The sequence below is a fragment of the Sciurus vulgaris genome (genome assembly GCF_902686455.1).
Source record: "Sciurus vulgaris genome assembly, chromosome: 10".
NCBI classification, from domain to species: domain Eukaryota; kingdom Metazoa; phylum Chordata; class Mammalia; order Rodentia; family Sciuridae; genus Sciurus; species Sciurus vulgaris.
The window spans coordinates 124,191,615-124,213,319 of record NC_136470.1 but is presented as its reverse complement, the minus strand read 5'-3'; the positions used below and the strand labels follow the sequence as shown (position 1 = coordinate 124,213,319).

Below are 21,705 nucleotides of genomic sequence, written 5' to 3'. Positions count from 1 at the left end.
AATTTCTTGCTTCTTTTTCTGAGACAGACCAGAACCAGTCAGTGCTTCAGACACAGATGTTAAGTATTCTCTTCACTAATGAAAATGTGGTTTATATTTCGACAGGACTGCCCTTGAAAATCAGTTGTTTTAAAATGTGAATTTAAATTTTCTAGTCCAAGAAAAGTATTGCTTGTTTATGAGACATAATTCCTTCTTTTTTTTTTAATCCCCAATGTTTATTCCCAGTCAGTCACCAGACCAGCTCAGGCCAGGTGAAACAAGCCCCAATTACCTGGCAGAGTGCAGAGACAGAATCCTGGCTGTGCTTGGCAAGTGCTCCCCAGTCTGAACAGCTGGGACACCTCACTTGAGCCTCTGTCCCTGCTGCTGTTTCTGCCTCCATCACCACAGTCCCAGGACCCTGAAACAATCCAATTATAAATAGAACAAATGTAGATTTGAACCCCAATTCCACCATTGTGCCACGGTGTGACCTTGAGAAATTCCCTTGTCTCAAGTTTCCTCATCTGCAAAACAGGCGGTGGGGAATATTACTTACTAGTGGGGTGCTAAGCACGGTTACTTTCTTCCCCTTGCCCCCGCCCTGGGTTGGGGGACTTTGCCATTCCATACACACAAGCTGCCCTCCAGTCTATCAGAGGGCTGGGGAGAGGCTCCAGCAGCCCAGGAAGGCTTCCTTGAAAGTGGAGCGCCAGCTTCAAGGAAAGAACTTGAAGCATGGAACATTGATATTCTTAAGCTTCTAGCAGTAGAGAAATCCCTGTCCATTCTTCCCATGGACACACCAGCAGAATCAGTCTGAAGTAACGGGTGAGATATTAACGTATGTGGAGACAGCCTGGTACTCTGCTCTGGGTACAGGGTGGTGGCAGGGGTGGGGGATATGGCTGTGTGCCTAGATTCTCAGCTTGCATGTCTCCTTCCAGATTATATGAGAGATCTTCCCATGATCTGTCCCTTCTCCCCAGCCCCAGCATATAGAGTAGCAGCTGGCACCAAGATTGACCTTGGTCTTCTCACATCTAGCTAAGGAACATGAAGACTCCTGGAGGGCAGTAGCCTCTGCCTAGTGGGCCACTGTTACTGACCTACCTGTTCAAGCTTCTGCTCAGTTGTCCTTCTTGGGCCAGAACCAACACCCAAAGGCTCTGCTTCTCCCCAATCCCCTGCATCATCCCTCTGCTCCTTGAAAGAAATCTCCCCCACCTCCAGCCCTCATACTTCCCCAACCCACATACACTGAGCTCTGCCCAGATGCCCTTTGCCAGGTCTGAGTGTCAGTCCCCAGATTTCTCCCCAAGACTGCGCTTTGCTTCTGAGCGCTCTCACCTTGCAGTCTTCCAAGGATGACACTTGTGCTGCTGGAGCCTTTCCCTGGTCACATTGACACACAGAAGAACCTCAGAGTTGAAGTTCCAGTGCTGCCTGAAGCCCATGCATGACTGGGGCAAAAGTCTGAAACCAGCTCCATTGCCTTGATGAGGAACAATATGGCGGGCGGCTTGGGCTCCGGAGTGTACCAACGGTCCAGAAGGTCTGCAGCTCCACACAAAGCCACATTCTCCCTCTTCTCTGTTGCTCGCCCTACTCCTTCATTGGTCTCCCCCAGGAGCACTTCCTTCATAAATCACCCACGCATTCCTCTCATCTCAGATCTGCTCCTAGGCAACCTGACCTAAGGCTGCACACTTGCTTTTCACACTGTGATGAGACAGAGAGGGTCAGTTCACCACACGTGTGTCCTTGGCCATGTATATGCACATGCGCATTTATGGAAAGGCCTGTAAGAACAGGTGTGTTTGTGTGTAGGTGTGGAACTGGATTTAACTACTCAGTCCTGGATTTAACTACTTCCCACACATCGGAGTGCCTAGGAAGCTAAAACCCCACCCTAACCACCCACCACCCAGGGGACTGGAATCAGTCCTCTACTGGGTTTTATAAATTTAGATTAGTAGCTTCTCCTCTCTGCCTCAGCTTCCTTGTCTGAAAATGAGGATTAAAGTATTATAATAACAGTGTACTTACTGTATTAATTTGCTACAACTGCCATAACAAAGTACTACAAGTTGAGTGCCTTTAACAACACGTGGTTATTGCCTCAGGGTTCTGGAGACAAGCAGTTCAAGATCAAGGTTTCAGCAGGGTTGGTTCCTTCATAGGGCCACGAGGGAAGGCTCTTTTCCAGACTCCTCTGCTTGGCTTATAGATAGCTACCTTCTCCCTGGGTCCCTTCACATCATCTTCCCTGTATGCATATCTTTGTGTCTACATTTTCCCTTTTTACAAAGACATCATTCATATTGGGTTAGGACCCACCCTAATAGCCTCACTTTAACTTGATGACCTCTATAAAGACCCTAGCTCCTAATAAGGTCACATTCTGAGGTGCTGAGAGTTATCCATAAGGTTATTGTATAGATTAAAATGAGTTAGTTTTTGTAAAGTGCTTAGTTAAGTACCTGGCAAATAGGAAACATTTTTCTATGATGATAATGTTGACAATTATGTAAACTTGCTAACTTTCATGTCCTGGGCTAATAAAATGTAAAGTAAGAGTGATCACTAAATGACTGTGAGACAAAGTATTAAAAACTTCATAAAATACAAAAGATAAAGGAGAATATTAAATTCATCCAAAAGTGTTTACTCTCTGGTTGTTGCCAGACCAATTTCCACTAGTTTGTGGAATATTTGAGCCTAGTTTGTGCAAAGCAAAACTGAACCTAGGGATAAGAAAAATTAGCTTACCTTTAAATAGTTCTTATAACAAATGTTGGTCCTTTCACATCAGCAAGACACACTTCCCACAGATACCCCACTAGAGCTCACAATAAACAAGCAAAATCAACCACAGTCAACAAATCATCGGCAAAGACAGGAGATGGGGCCTTGCCTCGAGGAATCTCTCTTTTCATTAACTCACTGCTCTTAGATCACAGAACCAGAGAGAAAGGAGAGGAGATCTTTGAATGCATTGTTGAATTTAAGGCTCAGGGGAGTTTCCAGGATAAATACTATAATTGTGTGTTTATATTGTGTGGGCCAGTCAGGATGCCCTGCATGCACACTGGCCAAAAGAAAATGGAAGTGACTTCCCTGGGGACCCCTGGCAGGAATACAGAGACTGGGTTTGCTGAATGAACCTCCCAATCATGGCATTCAGCGGAGACCCTGGAACTGAATCCCAATGTGCCTCACACAGCAGCTTCTCATCACTGACCAGCACTTCCAGTTTCCCCCCAACAGGCCTGGGAACAGCAGCTGCACCCACAGGCCAGGCCAAAGATCACTGTGGCCTCAGCTTTCAAAGGGTTGGTTGAATATAAGTGCAGTTATTTAATGTAATGCAACTATTATTGTAAATAGACTTTTCTAGAACTTGGATAAATATTGCATCAGATGTATTTATCTCTAAGTAACTGAAAATATGACTAACAGATTCAAAATATGCAGACATTTATTTGGAAATAAGAAGATAGGAGAAAGGTGATTTTAGAGTCCGTATGACAGCCTAATTATGCCCTAAGAGAACCAAGAGCCTTCTCTGTCCACACTCCCTCCTGGGTCGTTGCTCTTGGCCCTTACATCTGCAGCTCACATTTGCACGATGGCTGTCAGTGGTCACACCATGTCCTCCTTCTTCCCCTCCAACCTACAGGTGCTAATTTCTGGGTTTCCTCATCCACTGCTTGTCTTCTCCTCTATCACCTGCTTAAACCATGTCCTACATTAAATTCCTTCTGTGGCAATAACTGAAGTATTTTTTTTCTCAGTTAAAACCCATCTGGCCACATGGCTAAAGCAATAATCAACTCATACCCTTGGGGAATTAGGCTTTAAAAACATGTACCTATGGCAGACACAAAGAAAATTTGGGGTAGGAATTTTTTTAAATGCAATGTAGGTAATAAGATGATACTGAAAATTAGTCATAGTGATCATGTAACAAGGGCAGCTCCCTTTACAAGTGGGAACGTGGACGAGGGTGGCACCTGGGCAAGGGAGCAAAGGGGTGCTCAGCTCAGCCTGTGCTCCCCTCACTTCTCTGTGCACCCTATATGGGGCTTTTCCCCCAAGAAAGAGGCTCCTTTCTTGCACAAATATTTCCCAAAGTTGCCTCTAATTCCCAGAGTCTAGGCTTGGGCTAGTCTTGGCTGCGTCCAGAGTTGCCAAAAGTCATGGCAGCCAGGTGGAAGATAAAGAGGAATGTGAAGAAATAACTGAAGAGCCTAAAATGCTGCCAACCTGAACCCTGAAGAGCTTTGTCCAAGGTTTTAATTTCCCAAGAACGCAGGGGAAGGGATGTTTAAGGAGTGTCCCTGTCCAGGAGTGAGGCTGGAGCATCAAACATACAGTATGTCCTCTGCAGAAGCCTACAGGAGTCCACTGGAAGAGGCCTCCTTAGAAGGAGACCCCATGCTTTTGACAAGTGTCCTATTCCTCACATCCTGTGGTCTGAATATTTGTGTCCCTCCACAATTAGTATGTTAAAATCCAAGGGGATGGTATTAGAAGATGAGACCTTGGGGAGGTGATCAGATCATGAGATGGAAGCACCCATGAATGAGATTAGCGCCCTTATAAAAAAGACTCAAGGGAGCTCCTCATCCCTTCCACCACGTAAGGATACAGCAAGAAGGTACCATCTATGAACCAAGAACTAGGCCTTGTCATACACCAACTCTTCCAGTACTTTGATCTTGGGCCTTCCATCCTCTCGAAGAGTGACAAGTTTCCTCAGTTACTCTCACAGTTCTGGGGTCTGTGCAGAAGTGGGGAAGTGATCTCCTTACCAACTCTGTGTCCCACCTCATCATCCAGGTCCCAGAAGCAGCTTAGATGATACCCAGAGTCCCATCTAGCATCTCCATCAACTCCTGGACCACCCCACCCTCAGCCCTGGACCTAGCAACCTAGAGAGACCCGAGCTCCAGCAGGGATCTCTCTGTCTTGCAGAGCTCCCAGCCCTGGTCACAGGGCTTCACACTTAGTCCCCTAAGCTAACTGGATGGTGACCTGAGCAGACACTATGACACCCACTTATTCTCCTCCTCTTCTTCCTTTACCCCCTCCTGCCACAAACACACACACACACACACACACACACACACACACACACACACACTTTGCTCTTCCAATTGCAAATCAAACACTGGTAAGTCTGACAGAGAGAAACAGAGAACTCAGTGTCCAACAACACACTGTCTGGTGTACTTGGTAGAGGGAAGGTGGCTCTCCTCAGCAGAGAAGGGCAAAGCTGGGGACCAGCAAGGTGAAAAGAAACCATGGCAGAGACAATTTCTTCCTCCTGATGGATCTCCAGATCCCTGAAGGTGGCTCAGGAGTGACATCCTAGGACAGTGGGGACTCCCTGGCAGGTCTGCAAAGGGCCCAGCTCCATCTGGAGCCAGTGGCCATGCAGCTCCCTTCTCTTTTCACTCCCCTCTTCCCTCTCCTTGTCCTCTTTCTATCCCCTTCTCTTCATTTCACCTGCCTCTCCTTCCCATTCCTGAGCCTCCAATTCCTTGTTCTTCCTCCATCTCCCTTCCGCCTTCCTTTCTCTCCAGAACCACTGTGGGCAGTACTCTCCTACATGCTATTGGAGGTGAAAAAAGAAATAAGAGACACTGACCCTATCCTCAGAGAGTGAGCAATACAAGAAGAAATGGCAGAGCCAAGCAAAGCAGTAGGACTGAGCCAAATGACTTTGACCCCTCCATATCCACCTATTAATCCACCTATTAAGGCATTCTTAGGGGAAGATGGCCTGAAGTAATTACTCCTTCGGGATCAAAAGACAAAGGGATAGTTTTAGAACCTCAATGACACATCTGAATTACCTAATGGAACATAAGAAAGCAAAGATTTTCTAGGAGAGACTCATCTATTTCCTTTTAAATGTTTTAACATGATTTAAACATTATGCTATGAATCTATGTATCAAATTAGTATATGTTAGGGCTGGAATTGTGGCTCAGTGGTAAAGCGCTTGCTTGACATGCATGAGGCCCTGGGTTCAATACTCAGCACCACAAATAAATAAACAAAATGAAAAATCCATTGACATCTAAAAAGATATTTTAAAAAACAAAAAAATTATTTGAAAAATAGCATATGGTATCCCATTCATATAAATAATTTTTATATTTTATGCATCAGAACATAAACTTTTTTAAAAATTATAATATTCTGTTCAAATGTGTTTTGAAAGAAAGGCTCTTTGAAAAGTCTCTCATGCCTTTTTGTCAAAAGTCCTATCAAATACAAGGTCTGAAAGCTTTGGAAGGGACACAAACACTGTAAATAAATGTTCAAAAATTCATCTTAACAAGGGAGGTAAACTCAGAGAGAAAAGAACTAGGCAGGGGAAGATTACTCCTTTCTAACTTGGAAAGGTACAACCTACAGATTTCTGGGGTCAGACATGCAAGAATGCTTCCCTTTTGTGTCCAAGAAAGATAGGGTAAGGTCTACTGAAAACAAACACATCTTCTCCCTTGTACAAAGAGTTGGGATCTGGGCTCCTCGGGGAAGCTAAGTGTGGGCCGACAGCATGAAACTCCCCAAACCATTGGTCTCAATACCATTGAGACCAAGGTTCTGGCACATCCCAGACAAGCAAGAGCCAACATCATCTACCATAATCTGGGGGTAGGAACCATGGACAGGCGAGCAGAAGCTAGCTGGTTCTCCTATTTTCCTCTTTATATTTCTTTAAATCTTATCCTAGCCATAGTAGTCTAACGCACATATGTTGTGTTAGTAAGAGTTAATTCTGCTGTGGTTTTAGTTTCAACGGAGCTGTGAAAAGGGAAGCTAAATTCTCTTGCAGCTTCCCATAGCTATGGGAAGTCTTGCTGTTGACTGATCCCTGTGACCCATGACTGGCACCTGAACTGGGAGCACCCTCCCTTAAGAGGATGCCTAGCATTAAGAGGTAACAGCAAGCTAGCATAATGCCTGCCTAATGGATGGATGGGGTGGGGACCAAGGAAACAACCAACTAATCAGACCAATAACTTAGACAAAGCAAAAAAGAGATGGATAACAGCACACATTTTCCTGTTGCTGTCCCATAGCTTCTGGATTAAGAATGATGGACAGGAGAGCTACCTTCTGCCAATTAATTCCAGAGTATAATTTGTAGCCTGGACCCATCCTGGACGATCCTGGGCTGCTAACAAACCATGACACTGCTTTAATTTCTCCTTTGCCCCCATACTTTATTAAAACCTAGAGTGGGTTCCATCAAATATCCCTTCAAGGAAAAAACAGAGAGAGGGAGAGAAACGGAGCAACATTTGTCTCAATGCAATATGAAAGATTAGAGTTTGCTGGATAAAGAGGGAGAGGGGAGGGGATAGGAATTCTTGTGAAACACACACACGCACAGGGACACACACACACAATTTCTCTTTTGCAATGACCTCCTTATGCCCCATCCATCAGCCTGGGGTTGGCTTATTCTAACTAGCAGATTCCTTTATTCTGTATAACAGGCCCATCAGACACAATCTGCATGCCAATTACTGGCACAGACCCCTTGATACCAAAAAATGGAAATTAGCTGTCAAGAAAAGGCTTCAGCCGGCCAGGTCTCTTTCTCGCTCTCTATTTCCAGCTCATATACACCCTCACTCTGCTCAGCGCCTGGCTCTCACCAGGGAGTCCCCAGTGGAAAAAGTCATCTAAAAATACAAACATATTTTATTGTTATTAGTATTAGTTGCTGACTTTCTCAGTACAATGTGAAATTCACCGGTGGGCAAAAGCTGCTTAGGGCAGAAATGGGTGAGAGAGGTTGATTTCTGATAATTGCATTTCTTTGGGAGCAGATCAAGGCGTCCCATGAAAGGACATTCAAAGAAATGTGAGGATAAGGGCAAAAGAAAACAGACAAGGAATGGGATTCTGTAACCAAGATAACAATCGGAACTTTCACACTCAGGAATGGGCCGAGGCAGAGTTGAGGGGACAGAGGTGAGACAAGCTCCATGAACAAGCCTGCATTACTGCTCTGCATCCTAATCAGCTCTTGCAAAGCCAGGCTGCGACCAACCTGAGGGCTTCCTATGGACACGCGCTCCGCTGCGTTCCAGCCCATCCCAAGCAGGCTACCTGCAAGATTTCTACCCTGCAGCTCCCAGAATCTCCAGAAGAGGCCATTTTACCATAGAATTCCTCTTCTTTTTTTTTTTTTTTTTTTTCCCAAAATGAGCAAAGAAGAGGAGGGAGTTTATTTTCCACTGTCAAAGATCCAAGTCCTCACTGATTCTCATTTGGTAGGACAAAGGAATCCACAGGGAAGATTCGGGACAGCACCTTCACTAAGGAACGCATACAACCCAACACTAAGGTGGCACTTATCCTTAAAATTTTTGATGAAGGAGGACTAGGGGTTTAGCTTGGTGGCAGAGTACTTGCCTAGCATGTACAAGGTGGGTTCAAGCCACCTCACTGAAAAACAGTTTTTTGATTAAGAGATATCCCTATATCTTATTTTTTAATTGCTCACAGAGGACAATTTTAGTTGTATGAATCCATCCAATAACAGTGATTTTTATTAAGTATTTTTATGAATTTTTATCAAGATTACCAATGCTTATTAAGTATTGTCATTTTCACACAATTCAAGACTTGCTCAAAATCTGAATTCTCTCATGGGCAAGTAGAAAATGGTTGTACATCTAAATAAACTGTCTCTTCTTCCCAAACTAAAATTGTCAGGCAGGTATATCTGGAGTTTTTCAGATGCACAATTTTCAGAATATGATTTGTAAACAGCTTAATTCATCCAACATGTATACACTGAGTGCCTACTATGTGCCTAGCACCTCAGCATGCAATAAAGATTTGTGGAAAGAGTAAATGGACGCCAAGTGCCAAGCTAGGTACCCCAAGAAGGTGGTGGGTAAGACTCGGGCTCAGCCCTGAGGAGCTCTATGTGGGCCAGACCTCGTTTAAATCCCACATCGTCTTTTCTTGTCATGGTTAAGAATATATTTTGCAGTTGACCTTAATAAAGAATCTCCATGCCTTCCACTGGAGGATGACTTATGTGTTCCCTTATCCAAATGTTCATTAGGCTCCCTGATTTGCACTACCAAATTTGAAAAAAAAAAAAAAATAGTTGTTTTCTCAAATCACTTCGAACTATTATTGACATAGGAACAAAGGCCACTTGGCCTAGGACCTGATAACGTTTAGTGCCTCTGACTGTTCCTTCCCTTTGCTTCAGTATGCATTCCTAGTTTTCCTCCTGCTTCTGACTGCTCCTTCTCACCATCCTTTGAAGATTCTTCTTCTCAAATGCTACTGTTCCTTGGGAGCTGCCAGTGGGCTGCTCCTTCTCCGTATTCAGCCTCCAGAGCAAGAGAGAAGGGAAGGAGTCAGAGCCGACTCTCCCACCCCCTTGCTTCTGGCTTGAACAACTGGACAAATGAAGATTCTAGTCAGGAACTTTGGATTGCAAGCAACAGAAATGCACGCAAACTAGATAGAATTTTATGAGGACACAAACCATCTCAGCAAATTACAGAAAACTCTGGGCCCAGGCAAAGACAAAACGCAGACTCTCACCTCTTCAACCCTGGAGAGGCTCCTCAGCTTCTCCAGTTCCCTCTGTTCCCATCCATCCTCCCAGTCAGCTAGCTCTGAGTGTCCCTTCCTCTCTCACTTCAGTGAGCCCCAATTGCCACCCAGACACCACTCACTCTACCACAGCCTTCCTGTCCCACTGTCAACCATGAACAGGAAAGGTTGGTCACTTGGAATAGACTCCTCAGAGTGGGGATCTGATCAGCCCAACTCATTTTGTCTGAGCCAGCCCCGTTTCTTAGTGAGTTCCCATTAGGGATGGAGAAGACCCTGACACCCACCAGATATGACTGATGTGGGGTCAAGTGGCCTGCTGTCTACTCCTCTGGGACTATGAGCAGAAGAAGAGTCTCTAAAAGAAGGATGTGCGTGAGGCGGATGTCCCCAAATGTGCCAAACACAATGATATCCTTAGACGTACAGATTTATCCTGCCAATATTCATTATGAAAGTGCTAAATGCAAGACAAGAGAAGAGGGCTGAGGTTTTAAACTTCCCTGTTTAGGAGGAAACAGAATGAAAAGTACAGCAGAAAAAGCAGAAATTTTCTGTTGTTTGGATACAATAATTTGGGGAGAAGGGAAGTTTGAAAATTCTATTGTTTTCTTCTATTGCTACTTTAACAGATTACCATATACTTAATAACTTAAAGCAAAGCAAACTTATTCTTTATAGTTCTGAAGTTCAGAAGTCTGAAATGGGCCTAGTGAGCTAAAATCAAGGTATCAGCAGAGACTGGCACAGTGGCACACACCTGTAATCCCAGCAACTCAGGAGGCTGAGGCAGGAGATTCACAAGTTTGAAGCCAGCCTGGGCAACTCAACAATACCTCATCTCAAAAGAAAAAGGGACTAGGATGGGCACAGTGGCACACATTTATGATCCCAGGGGCTCTGGAGGCTGAGGCAGGAGGATCATGAATTCAGAGTCAGCCTCAGTAACAGTGAGGCACTAAGCAACTCAATGAGACACTGTCTCTAAATAAAATACCAAATAGGGTTGGGGATGCGGCTCAGTGGTTGAGTGCCCCTGAGTTCAATCCCGGGTGCCCCAAAACAAGGGGGACTAGAGATGTAGCTCAGTAGGGTTCTTTCTCTAGTACCAAAAAACAAAAAAAGAAAAGAAAGCCATCAGCAGAGCTGCATTCCTCTTGGAAGCTCTAGTGGAAAACCCATTCCTTGCCTTCCCCAGCTGCTAGAGGCTACCAGCAATTCTTGGCTCATGGCCCCACACTTATTATTTTCACAATGACTATTCATAGATTAAGTCTATGTGTCCAAGAATACCACTGTATTTGGCACATTTTGGGGCACCTGCCTCACCCACACCCCCTTCGTGACCCCACATCACTCCCGCCTCTCCTATCATTTCATCTCCTCTGATGTGACAGACACTCTCCTGTCTCCCTCTTTCTATCATGAGGAGCCTCATGGATATATTGGGTCCCCTCAGATAATGCAGGATAATCTCCCCATCTTGAGATTCTTCACTCAATCACATCTGCAAAGTCCCTGCCACATAAGGCAACAGATTCATGGGTTCCAAGGATTAGGACGTGGACATCTTTGGAGGGTCCAACCCAAGAGGTATACAGTGATCACATGGGTTAAATCCTGCCACTGGTCTGAGGAACAGCCACCAGTTCTAGGCTCCAGCATCTGATCTGCTTTCTTCAAAAACATCACTTGAATAAGTAGGAATTAAAATTAAATGCCAAGGGATTAGGAGTGCATGGTTGGTACCGAAAAGGAGGCAGAAATGCTGACCACTCCTTGGAGAAGTCTAGCAATGAAGACGAGGAGAAGACTGTAATCTGAGGGATCATCAGGCCAGAGGAAGAAGTTGCGATTCGTTTACCTAACCTGGTGAGCTCCTGGCCACCAGGAAGGAAGGGACTCAAGGTCATCTGTCAGTTTCAACCTAGTTTTCCTTCATGATTTAGTCCTGTATGTTTTTCAGCAGGAGTGAAGGGGATGCTTTTATAAGACATCTTGAATGGCTAAATCCAAGCAAAACCTAAAAAGGTGTCTCCATTGCCATGCAAATATTTACCCAGGCTAGTCAGACGGACACCAACCGAAAGCACATTTTGCCCACCCCCCCACCCCCCCGCCCAGAGTAAAGAAAGATGCCACTGAAATTAACTTGGGTGACATTAGTACAGCTAGACTGTGGAGCCAATTTACATGTCAGCTTCTGCAGTGTTAAATGGAAATCCTCCCCTTGTTGTGCCAATTATGTAGGTGAGAGGCCCCCTGCCTCCAGGCCCAGCGCTGGACTGTGTGTGGGCCCAGGGGCCACTTATCTACTCGTGTAGGTGAATTCTTTGCTGCTTGGCTCTAGAGGAAAATGCATCTTACATAAGGTGCTGCTCCATAGATAAGTCTGTTGTTAATATGCCTAGACTGCCTTTGCCATGGCTATTATCACAGATACATGCCACGTACATCTTTTTTATCGGTGTGCATTGTACTCGTGGTAAAAAAAAAAAAAAAAAAAAAAAAGTACAAAAATCAAAAGAGACCACCGAATGTCATTTGTTGTTTTTATTTTTTAAAAAAGTTTTGCTGCAGAGTCAACGCATACCACATATCATTCCTGATGTATAAAACTATAAAACTGGAACATCAAACATGCATTAGTCCAATTTGTGAGATTTTCAGAGAGGAGTTTTCGATAGTCCGGTGTGGTTCAGCAGTATTTCCAGGATGCTGGGACTAGGCTGGATGAACTAGCTCAACACTGTCTGTTATGATTCTGACTTTCATTACTGTTTTAAAATGTGTGGAGGTGTTTTCCCCCGCAAAAGAGAAGAGAAGGATTTGGTTATGAGCTCTTTTAGTTCTGGGAGTAGCAAAGTGGGGGCCAATATTCCTATCTTCTCTGGGTTATTTCTTCTTCAACATCCAGGAACTTCTCAGCCTAGGGAAACTGAGGCAGTTCACCTAATTCCTGTTTCAGTGAAAGCCTTCAACAGAATGAGTCCCAGCTACATTGTTGGGGGAACTGTGATGTCCCTCCTTTGAAGACCCCCATCTGCCTGGGGGGTTCAGGGTAACGCACAATCCAGCACCAGTTTTAAATGTGTCAGGCAGTGGTGGGACAGTAACAGTGTTTCCCATTCTACTGAACTAGAAGGCAGAAACCGGAAGGATGATAAACAGTGTTGAAATCAACCAAAGCCGCCAGAGCCAGGCCCAGAAGTTCCCAGGGTTGAAGAAGCTGAGGCAGGTTGAGGACATCACCTCTATGGGCCTCACCTGTGAGAGTCCTGGAGTGGGCAGCTGAGCAATGACAACTTCTGCATTCTGACTGCATGCATGCAATCCTCCTGGACAGGTTTCACAGCCTCTCTAGTCTGTCTTCTCGGTGCATTCAGAGCTTCTTCCTCATGGGGCGGCTGAAACGCTGGCCAGGGACCGTGCTCAAGCTCTGGCTGAACCTTCTGACCTGAGAAAAGCCCAGAAGCCTGATGACCACTGATACTGAGAGAAAGGGACACAAGGCGCATGTTGGGAAACCAGAAAGGTGGGTCAGGCACAGGGGCGGAGACTGGCAAAGCCAAGCCAGCCTCCAAAGCAACAGGAAGCCTCAGCAGAGGTTGGTGGTATTCTGCTTCTTCACCTGCCTCAAAAAGGTGCACACTGACAGCTTCAAGTTCAAACAGCATGCAGAAAGCCTGAGGGAGGAGACTCGGCGCCCCACTCTCAGCCCCGGGATCTCTCTCACCTTTTCTGTGCGCCCCTCTTCTGGCTTCACTAGGCTCTCTCTCTAATTGCCTCTTGTGCTCCACCTCCAGACTTTAAGCTCTAGATAGGAGTGGACACTAGGAGAGAGTCTGAGTCAATCCCAGAGCTCAATCCAGACCACCAGGATTCTTTCCAGTCCATAAGTCTAACGTTCCCAGTGCTTCCTAATCCCCTGCCCTTCTGCTGCTCCCATCCTCCAGCTGACTACCCACCCATTCATTGGTGAACTTCCTTCTCCAGAACATGGAGTATAAAATGGTTCAGTCAGAAGCTCCCGGATCCCCCTCCCCTCCTACACACACAAATCTCCTTCCCACCCTCTGCTGCTGGCAGCAGAGTAAATGGTATCATGCAGACCATGCCATGGGGCCCATGTTTTGCCCCAGACCCCAAATGAAGACTCTTCTTCCCAACATAGGTATAAAGGTCCCTTCATTGTTGGTTGTAGCAGCAAATAACACTAAGCAATCAGGGCAAGGAACTGACAAAAAGACCCCCAAACAGACTGAGTGCTCAGGTTGAGAGACAAGAGGGCAGAGGATGGGAGGGAGAGGTGGCGGGTGGTGGTGAGGAGGATGAACATGAGCACAGCCCCCAACCCATCCACCCACCTAACCTGTCAAGCTGCCAACCAGTCCTACGAGCACAGACACAGCATTCACAAATTTAAAAACAGATATCAAGTGCCTACTATGTGCCTTTTCATAAAAATCAGCAAATAAAGAGTCAGTGTTTAGAGATTTTTCTTTGAACTTCTGCAAATACAAAAACAGTTTGCGGTAACTAGGTCCAAAAGTGAGTCTGATGTCTAACAAATTATATTGATTGACTTTTTGTCCATGTAGAAAGGATAGAATGTCATCTTGGGACCCTTGGGGACCCTTATTAGTTATGCCAATTAAGGATATACATTTTATATAAATATGTGTATTTATGTATTTCAGTAGATGATGCAGAGGACTTCAGGGATATAAGGTGCACAACCAGGGTTGGGGGATATAGCTCAGTTAGTAGAGTGCTTGCATCGCAAGCACAAAGCCCTGGGTTCAATCCCCAGTACGGCAAAAAAAAAAAAAGAAGAAGAAGAAGAAGATGCACAACCCCTTATCATTGATGCCCTGGAGGATTGTAAAAACTTCGTGTTACTGTGACGGCATGCTCCTGCCTGAGGTCCTAGATCTGCTGAGCTCAGAAGAGTAGACGGTCTGCAGAAGGAGCCCACGCCTTCCTGGAGTAAAGAGTTTGTTAAGATCCAGACTTGAGGCTAGGAAAGTTTTCAGGATAGACAGGTCATGAGGCAGGGAACCTAAGGTAGAGTGGGGACTCAGGCTGCCAGGGAGTGTCTGAGAGTTTTGGAGAACTAAGTCTAGCAGGGTGCTTGGCTGGGGCCTGTGCTAGACTCTGAGAGTAACAGCTGCATAAATAACTTTGATGCCAGCTGAAAATTCACTCTGCAGAGTACAAGTATTTACCCATTCAGGAATAGACTTTGGCAGTGACCACATGGGTGAACCATCTGTGGTTTAGGAACAGCACAGGTGGGGTGTGGAGGCTTAAGAGGTAATTTTCTTGACCCCAGGAGTAAGAGCCCATGGGTACTTGTGCAGATGAGTTAAACATTAAAGCAAAAGTTTGGAATTTTAATTCCATATTTGTGATGTGATTCAAACCTAATGCTGAATCCTTAAAACTGAACGAAAAAATGAGTCTAATAGAATGGACAGTGGAGGAGGTTTGGCAGAACTTGGAAAAAAGTGGAAAGGCTGCTTTGTGGGCAGCACTGCCTGGGAATCCACCATCTCCTAAGGAGACTCCTTCCAGCGCTGTCCCCAGGGTCCTGAGGCCAAGTGCGCAGGAGCCTCTACAGAGGCCTCACTTTGAGGTGCGGGCCCAGCCTCCAGGAAGGGTGTGACCAGCTTCATAAAGTGCTGGATTGGAGAGCTCCTCCAATGAGCTTAACACTGGTTAAGGTCAGGGTCCTGGAGTCCAGCCGTCCATGCATCCCTTCTGGCCACCTCACCCAAGAATGCCGGGGGACTGGGTGGCCTTACACCACAGTACTGAGGAGAAATGCGCAGCCGCTCTGCCTCCCTTGTACCTTGTACCTCCGCGATGCTGAGAACAAACGGAAAGCCTAGGGGCCCTCCTGTGGCGGTCCTGGTCCCCGGCGGTCCCCACCGCACTCCTCTCTCCAACCCCTCTTCAGCACTGTGCAGCGACACCTGTGCTGTGCCGAGCATCGCAACCCACACAGGACTCCACACCCTCAGCCTGCAGAGCGAGCATCACTTGGCCCGCATTGCCTCGCCATAAGCATCTCATATATCAAAGCTGGGAGAGACCCCGGCTCTGCCTAAGAGCGGCTCCGCTCCACGCTGAATGTCATTATCAGAAGCTCCTCGCTCCCTCGGCTTCGTATGCAAACTCCTGAGCTCCCTGGAGTACTTCCAGAAGAAAGTGCCCTGCACCACCACCGACATTTGTTATTTTGCGCGAGAAGATGCCACGGCTCCGCGGGGACCGAGCCAAATCAACCATAGCCCGGAGCGGGCACCATCCCAGACCTCCACTGACACCTAGTGGACGATTCGAGAACGACAGCGGGCTCTGCTTGCTCCCCGGGAAATCACTGGGGAGAGTCAAACACCACTGGTCCAGATGCTGACAAATATTCCAAAAAAAAAGAGAGAGAAAAGAAAATAAATGTGGGGCTTCACAAGCTCTTTGGGGACAGACGAACCAACACTTAATGCTTAAGTATATGAACTTGGCAAGGGGAGAGAGAATTGAAGCCATAATTCTTTAATCCATCCCAGGATAAAGTCAGGTCATGAAGAAGAGGAAATGAAGGAATAGAATCAAAAGCATAAGTGGGATTCATCTTCCCAACTCACATGCCCCTGACCCAGGATTGTGTCCTACAAATACTCACAAAGCGTGTAAGAGTTCCTGCAGCATTATTTGGAATAGCAAGAAAAGGGTGCCATATATTAATCTAGATAAACACGTTTTTGTTGGATGTGGTGGTGCACACCTGTAATCACAGGGACTCTGGAGGTTGAGGTAGGAGATCACAAGTTCAAGACCAACCTGGGCAACTTAGAGAGACCCTGACTCAAAGTAAAAATAAAAAGGGCTGGGGTGTAGCTCAGTGGTAGAGTGCCCCTGGATTCTAACCACCCCCACCCCAGCAAAAAATAATAATAATAATACCACATTTTTCAAGCAGTGTAACACAGGTGTACATGATATATTTTTTTCCATAATTCAATTCTCCATCAACTTACCCTATAGGTTCACTTTTAAGTCTTAGTACAAAGAGGGTGAGGGGAGACCTGTCATTCCTCGGAGTTTGGAGGACATTTCAGGGACCGTTTGGTGCATGTGCACTCCACCATCCTGGTCAGGTGTCTTCCATTCGAGTCTGAGACACTACTGAGCTAGACAAGCAAGATGTGTGGCCCAGCCCCAGGTCTCCACAGTCTTCCACAGAGTGGACAGCATTTCCCCTCTGTGATGGGAGGAATTCGTTCATGAGTAGTTTGGGCAGAAATGGCCCCCTCCCTGTCCTGACCTTCCTCTCCATGAAAGCTGATGTAGGACAAATTAGCTCAGTATCCTGAAAAGCCACAGTGCCAAAGCCCTCTCCAGATCCTCCCTCTCACAGCAAGAAACCTGAGCGGGGACTCAGGACTTTCAGATAAAAATCTCAGATGCAAATGCTGATGTCACACAGGCCAAACCCTCCTTCAACAGGCTCAGAAGGTCCTGGGTCTCAAAGGTGCTGTTCACCAGCTCTTGTTCCCTCCTGTGGCTGCACCACCAGCCCAGGCCCCAAAGTCCCAACAACCAATCAGGGGAGTTGGGGCAAGAAGAGGAACCTGGGCACTGTCCACCAGGGTCAATGGATCATCTAGACCCAGAGAGGCAACACGGAAGCCTCGGGTACAGTAGCAGCCCATATTTTCACACCCCGCAGGCCTTAGCACACATGTGTCACCCTGTGTGAAAACACAGCTGCTGACCAATCAGCAGAAAGTTCCACCAACTGGAATCATTGAGTACCAACCATACACCACCAACCACTGTGCTGAGCACTTCACATACATTATCTCATTTAACCCCTAGCCATCCTGATGTATTATTATTAGTCCTATCTTCCAGATGAGAGATTAAAGTTCAAAGAGGTTAAATAACTTGCCCAAGATCACACGGCTTTTAATGGTAGAGTTAGAACTCAAACACGGGAGTCTAAGCCCATAAACAGCACCCTAGGCCCCTCTTCTATGCTGCCTCTGGCTCTGTGACCCTCCAGGATCTTGAGCTGCTTCACCCTATATCAGCTCCCATGAGAGGTGTCTTCTGTTTCGGGCAGAGAAGAGCCCATGCAGAACCTGGGCCGCAGCATCCAGGCAATGGGGAGTGGAAGAAGGCCTGCAGCAGGAGAAAAGAGGCCCCACCCCACAGAGTCCAAGCGGGACCCTCCTGTCCAAGCTCCTCTGCTCCCTGGGGCAAGAACCCAACGTGAGACAAGGAACAGTGAGATGCCCACAGTCACGTAGCAAAGAACCAGCTCCACTAGATGCATCTCTAAACAGGAGCAATCTCGTAGTGTTTCCCAAACCCTTGACAGGAGATCCTTCCTCAAGCACTTTGGATCCTTCTTCAAGTGTTCTGGAGTGAAGGGCAGACACCTGTCCCTAACATTCCCAAGGTGACTCTGCCATGCCACTTCAACTGCCCTTGACTTTCTCTTTGGCTCTTTCCTCCTGTGCCTGTTTAGGAAGAAGCAGACTGTCAGTCACCCCTCCACCCCTCACCACCCAAGCCCTCCGAGCTCCCTGCAGTGGACACTCAGCTGACCTCCATTGGCACAGCTCTCCCAGCAAACCCAACACCCTGACAATCACCTGTGTCCTGAGACCCCTCCTCCTGTCACCTCTGGGCACCCAGCACTTCAAACCCATCACATCCCAAAACGAACTCATCATCCCTGTCCCCACAGCACTTGGACGCTCCAGCTCCTTCACTGGCAGGTCAATCAAAAGCGGGACAAACTCTATAATGTGTGGGACCCTTTGTGCATGAAGTGGAAAATGTGTCACCACAGGTATGTAAAACGTTCTCCCTTTCTAGGCTTGACTTTTATTTGATATTTAATAGTGTTCAAAGTGAAAAAGAAGAAGTTTTTAAGTTATTTGTACAAAGTTTATTGCTCATCTTTATATTGTGCAATGTCAATTTTAAATGCAAATATCAGGGCATGTAGCTGGTGTGCAGAATCACTGGTATCACGCAATTCTTATTTCATGGCTTGTCCCTGTGGGGTGCCATGAGCTGGCCAGAGGCAAAAACAAGCCAGATTCGGGAAGTATGGAAGGAGGAAGAGAGAATTCCCCCAGGCATGAGGGCACTAGCAAGGCAGCACTTCAACCACAAGCACCTGAGGGCTCTGTCCTATGACGGTCCAACCCCCCCAGCCAGCCAATGCACCTCAACTCTCCTGGGGGGTGGGGTTGAGGAAAGTCAAGTCAGGCATTTCCCCTTCAGGTGGACCACTGCCCCAACCCATAGCAGATGGGTGTCCTGACCTCTAAACCTCCACATGGGATGCCCTTGGTACCTGGATCATGGGTGGTAAGAGGTTCAGACACATCATGGTAATGCCAGCTTGGGGTGGAGATGGGCTCCACCACACCATGCCCCAAGACACAAATGTGTGAGCAGCAAACCCTCCCTGGACCCACACACAGGGGCCCCTTTGAAGGTGGAGACCATGGTGGCCCTGGGGTGAAGGAGGGAAGGGAAAGCCAGTTGGAAGGGGACAAGAGACAAGTTCTGGTGAAGCTGAGAACCTGCGCCAGGGAGGCAGTGCCAGGGACCTACATGAGCTGAGGCTGCAAGCCCAGGCATGAGCGCCATAGGACTTCTCTTAGAAAACGTGAATTCAAAGATGAAAGTGTTAAGAGGATCAAAACAGCAACCAAAGAGCACTGAACTGCAGAGCGAAGGAGGCCTCCTGAGTCCAGGCCCTGTGCACCCCCGCTGGCCACGTACCTGTGAAGCTGGCCCTGACCACAGGTCTGACCACACTCCTGGGGGACGCCTCGCCTGGATGGTGGCAGCCACTGGGCTCCTCTCCCTTCCTCGGGTCACCCCTCCAGTTCATGGCTCTGCCACCAACTGCATCAGGGTGGTCCCTTCTCCTGCAAGGCCCTGCCTGACTGGGACCACCCTGCCCACCCACCCCGGGCTACTGCTCAGCCTCCTGTCTCTCCAGGGCAGCCCCAGAGAGCACCCACACAACTGAGAAGGATCAGGACAAGTGACCACATCCTTCCCACTCCACACAGCCTCGCTGGACCACGGGGGCCCCTGGGAGAGATACCTCTGCCATTCCTCACCCACTCTCATCTGGAGCAGGCCCTTGTGTCTTTGTTGCACCACATGGTCCTGCCTCTGAGTCAAAATCTCCTTGACCCAGGATGGACACTCAACCTAAGCACTGGCTCAAGCAGATTCTCTTTCAAAAGAATTTTAACCAAGGGACCCAGATCTGTAAGTTAGTCATTGATGGTCCCTGGAACTGACAAAATCACAAAGCTCAGGCTGGGAGGGATCAACCTTGGGAGGTGCTGAGAAAGAACAAAGAACCAGCCCCACAGAGGGAAGAAGCAACACAGGACAGGCCACAAGGCCAGAGAGGACAGAGCTGTGCTGGCTACCAAAGGCAGCAGGCAGGGCTACCCCATGTCTTGTGAGAAGGGAAGTTGAAATGACTCAGCACCAGTTTTAAGAAAAAGAATACAGCCAGGAGTGGTGGCACATGTCTGTAATCCTGGCAACTTGGGAGGCCGAGGCAGGAGAATCGAAAATTTGAGGCCAGCCTCAGCAATTTAGCAAAATCTGTCATAAAATAAAAAACAAAAAAGGCTGGGGATGTAGCTCAGTAGTAGGGCACCCCTGCAGGGGGAGCAGGATCCAAATTTAGTTTCAAAAGTGAATATTTATTTGGAAATACAAAAGTAAATCATAATGGTACAAACACACTATTTGACATACTTCCATAATATCAGTTTTCTCACATTCCTGGACTGTGCTTTCTGATCCCATCTTTGTACATTGACTCTGTGTAGGAGCCCCCAAAAGGAAGACCCTTACTCGAGTCTCAGGATGGCGCGCTCCAGGAAACACGAGAGACCGGCTTGATGCAAAAGCATGAGGCACTTTAATAACGGAGCTCCGGGCCAACACGTATCTCACGCAGGAGATAGAGGAGTTGACCCCGAGGCTCAGAAATCAGGGGTTTATATAGGAAAAGTTAGGGAGTTTGGCGCGGGTACACATAATTGGCTGATTCAAACATAAGCGGGCACATGACTACATTGATTACATCAGCAAGTAGTACGTGCAAATTGACATTCCAGCAATGTGGTAGGGCAGTTTATTTTGGTTAGCAGATGGTCAAGTTGACCTTAAAGAAAAGGGAAGAAGGGGGAAAGTGGGTGACACCAGATGGTCCACGGCCTTGTGGAGATTGTTTATCCTCCATGGCCAGTTAGTTTTTGATGATTTGGCAGTCTTATTTTAGGCTTGTTTAGGTATGTTCAGGCCTTACGCCTGTCCCTCTTTGTTTCTTTTCCTAAGTTCATTTGCTAGACTACAGATTCTGTGCTTTAATTATGGGCACCTAAATTTTAACTCCTTCATCTGTAGTCTCCGTCTTTAGATGAAAAGGTAATTTAATCTTTCCTCTAGCCTAGTAGATCAAAATTCGCCATCTGTTACTGGTAGTTTAGAAAAGCTCCTCTTAGTTTCACAGTAGATATTGGTAATATCATGAACACTTTCAGAATTGGTATCAAGTTTGGAAAAACCTTTAAAAAGTTTCCTTTGCTAGTTAACTGCCAAGTGTCCAGGACATTTCCCATCCTGAGCACGTTCAGCTTCTGATGAAAGCTAAATATTTAAACATTCTTTGAACCAATGAAATTCATTACCCAGTTTGTCATTTTGTGGGGCTTATTACGAGGTTTGCATTCATTTGTTTCTTGGGGAAAAACTTCCTTTTTGATCAATGGTGTGGAAACGAGACAGACAAAAAATTGTTTTCAACAATTTTTGTTGATACTTATGTCCTCCATATACAGAAAGAAAAGACAGGGACTGCTACCAATCAGAAGCTAGGATCCATTGAACCTCAATTCCTAAGCATTAATTTTATGAGTCCTCTTAATGCATGAGTCTGATCAAACTGAATATCCAAAAAATATCCAAATTGAATTTTAATATTTTTGTAAATAATTTTTAGTTGTCAATGGATTATATTTTATGTATTTATATGCCATGCTG

The 21,705-nt window shown here is 46.6% G+C and overlaps 1 protein-coding gene across 2 annotated transcripts in view; it reads right to left on the bottom strand.

Moving 5' to 3' along the window:
- Window positions 1–21,705, bottom strand: part of IL20RB (interleukin 20 receptor subunit beta) — a 109,068-nt gene that overhangs the window by 49,355 nt on the left and 38,008 nt on the right. Inside the window, exon 7 of one of the 2 annotated variants that reach the window (XM_079155036.1) lies at window positions 12,149–13,054. The exons of the other annotated variant lie outside the window; for it this stretch is intronic. Within the exon in view, the coding sequence (XP_079011162.1) occupies window positions 12,980–13,054 (75 nt within the window). The 3' untranslated portion in view covers window positions 12,149–12,979. Of the gene's footprint in view, window positions 1–12,148; window positions 13,055–21,705 lie in introns of those variants that run through there. 2 annotated transcript variants of the gene reach the window in all.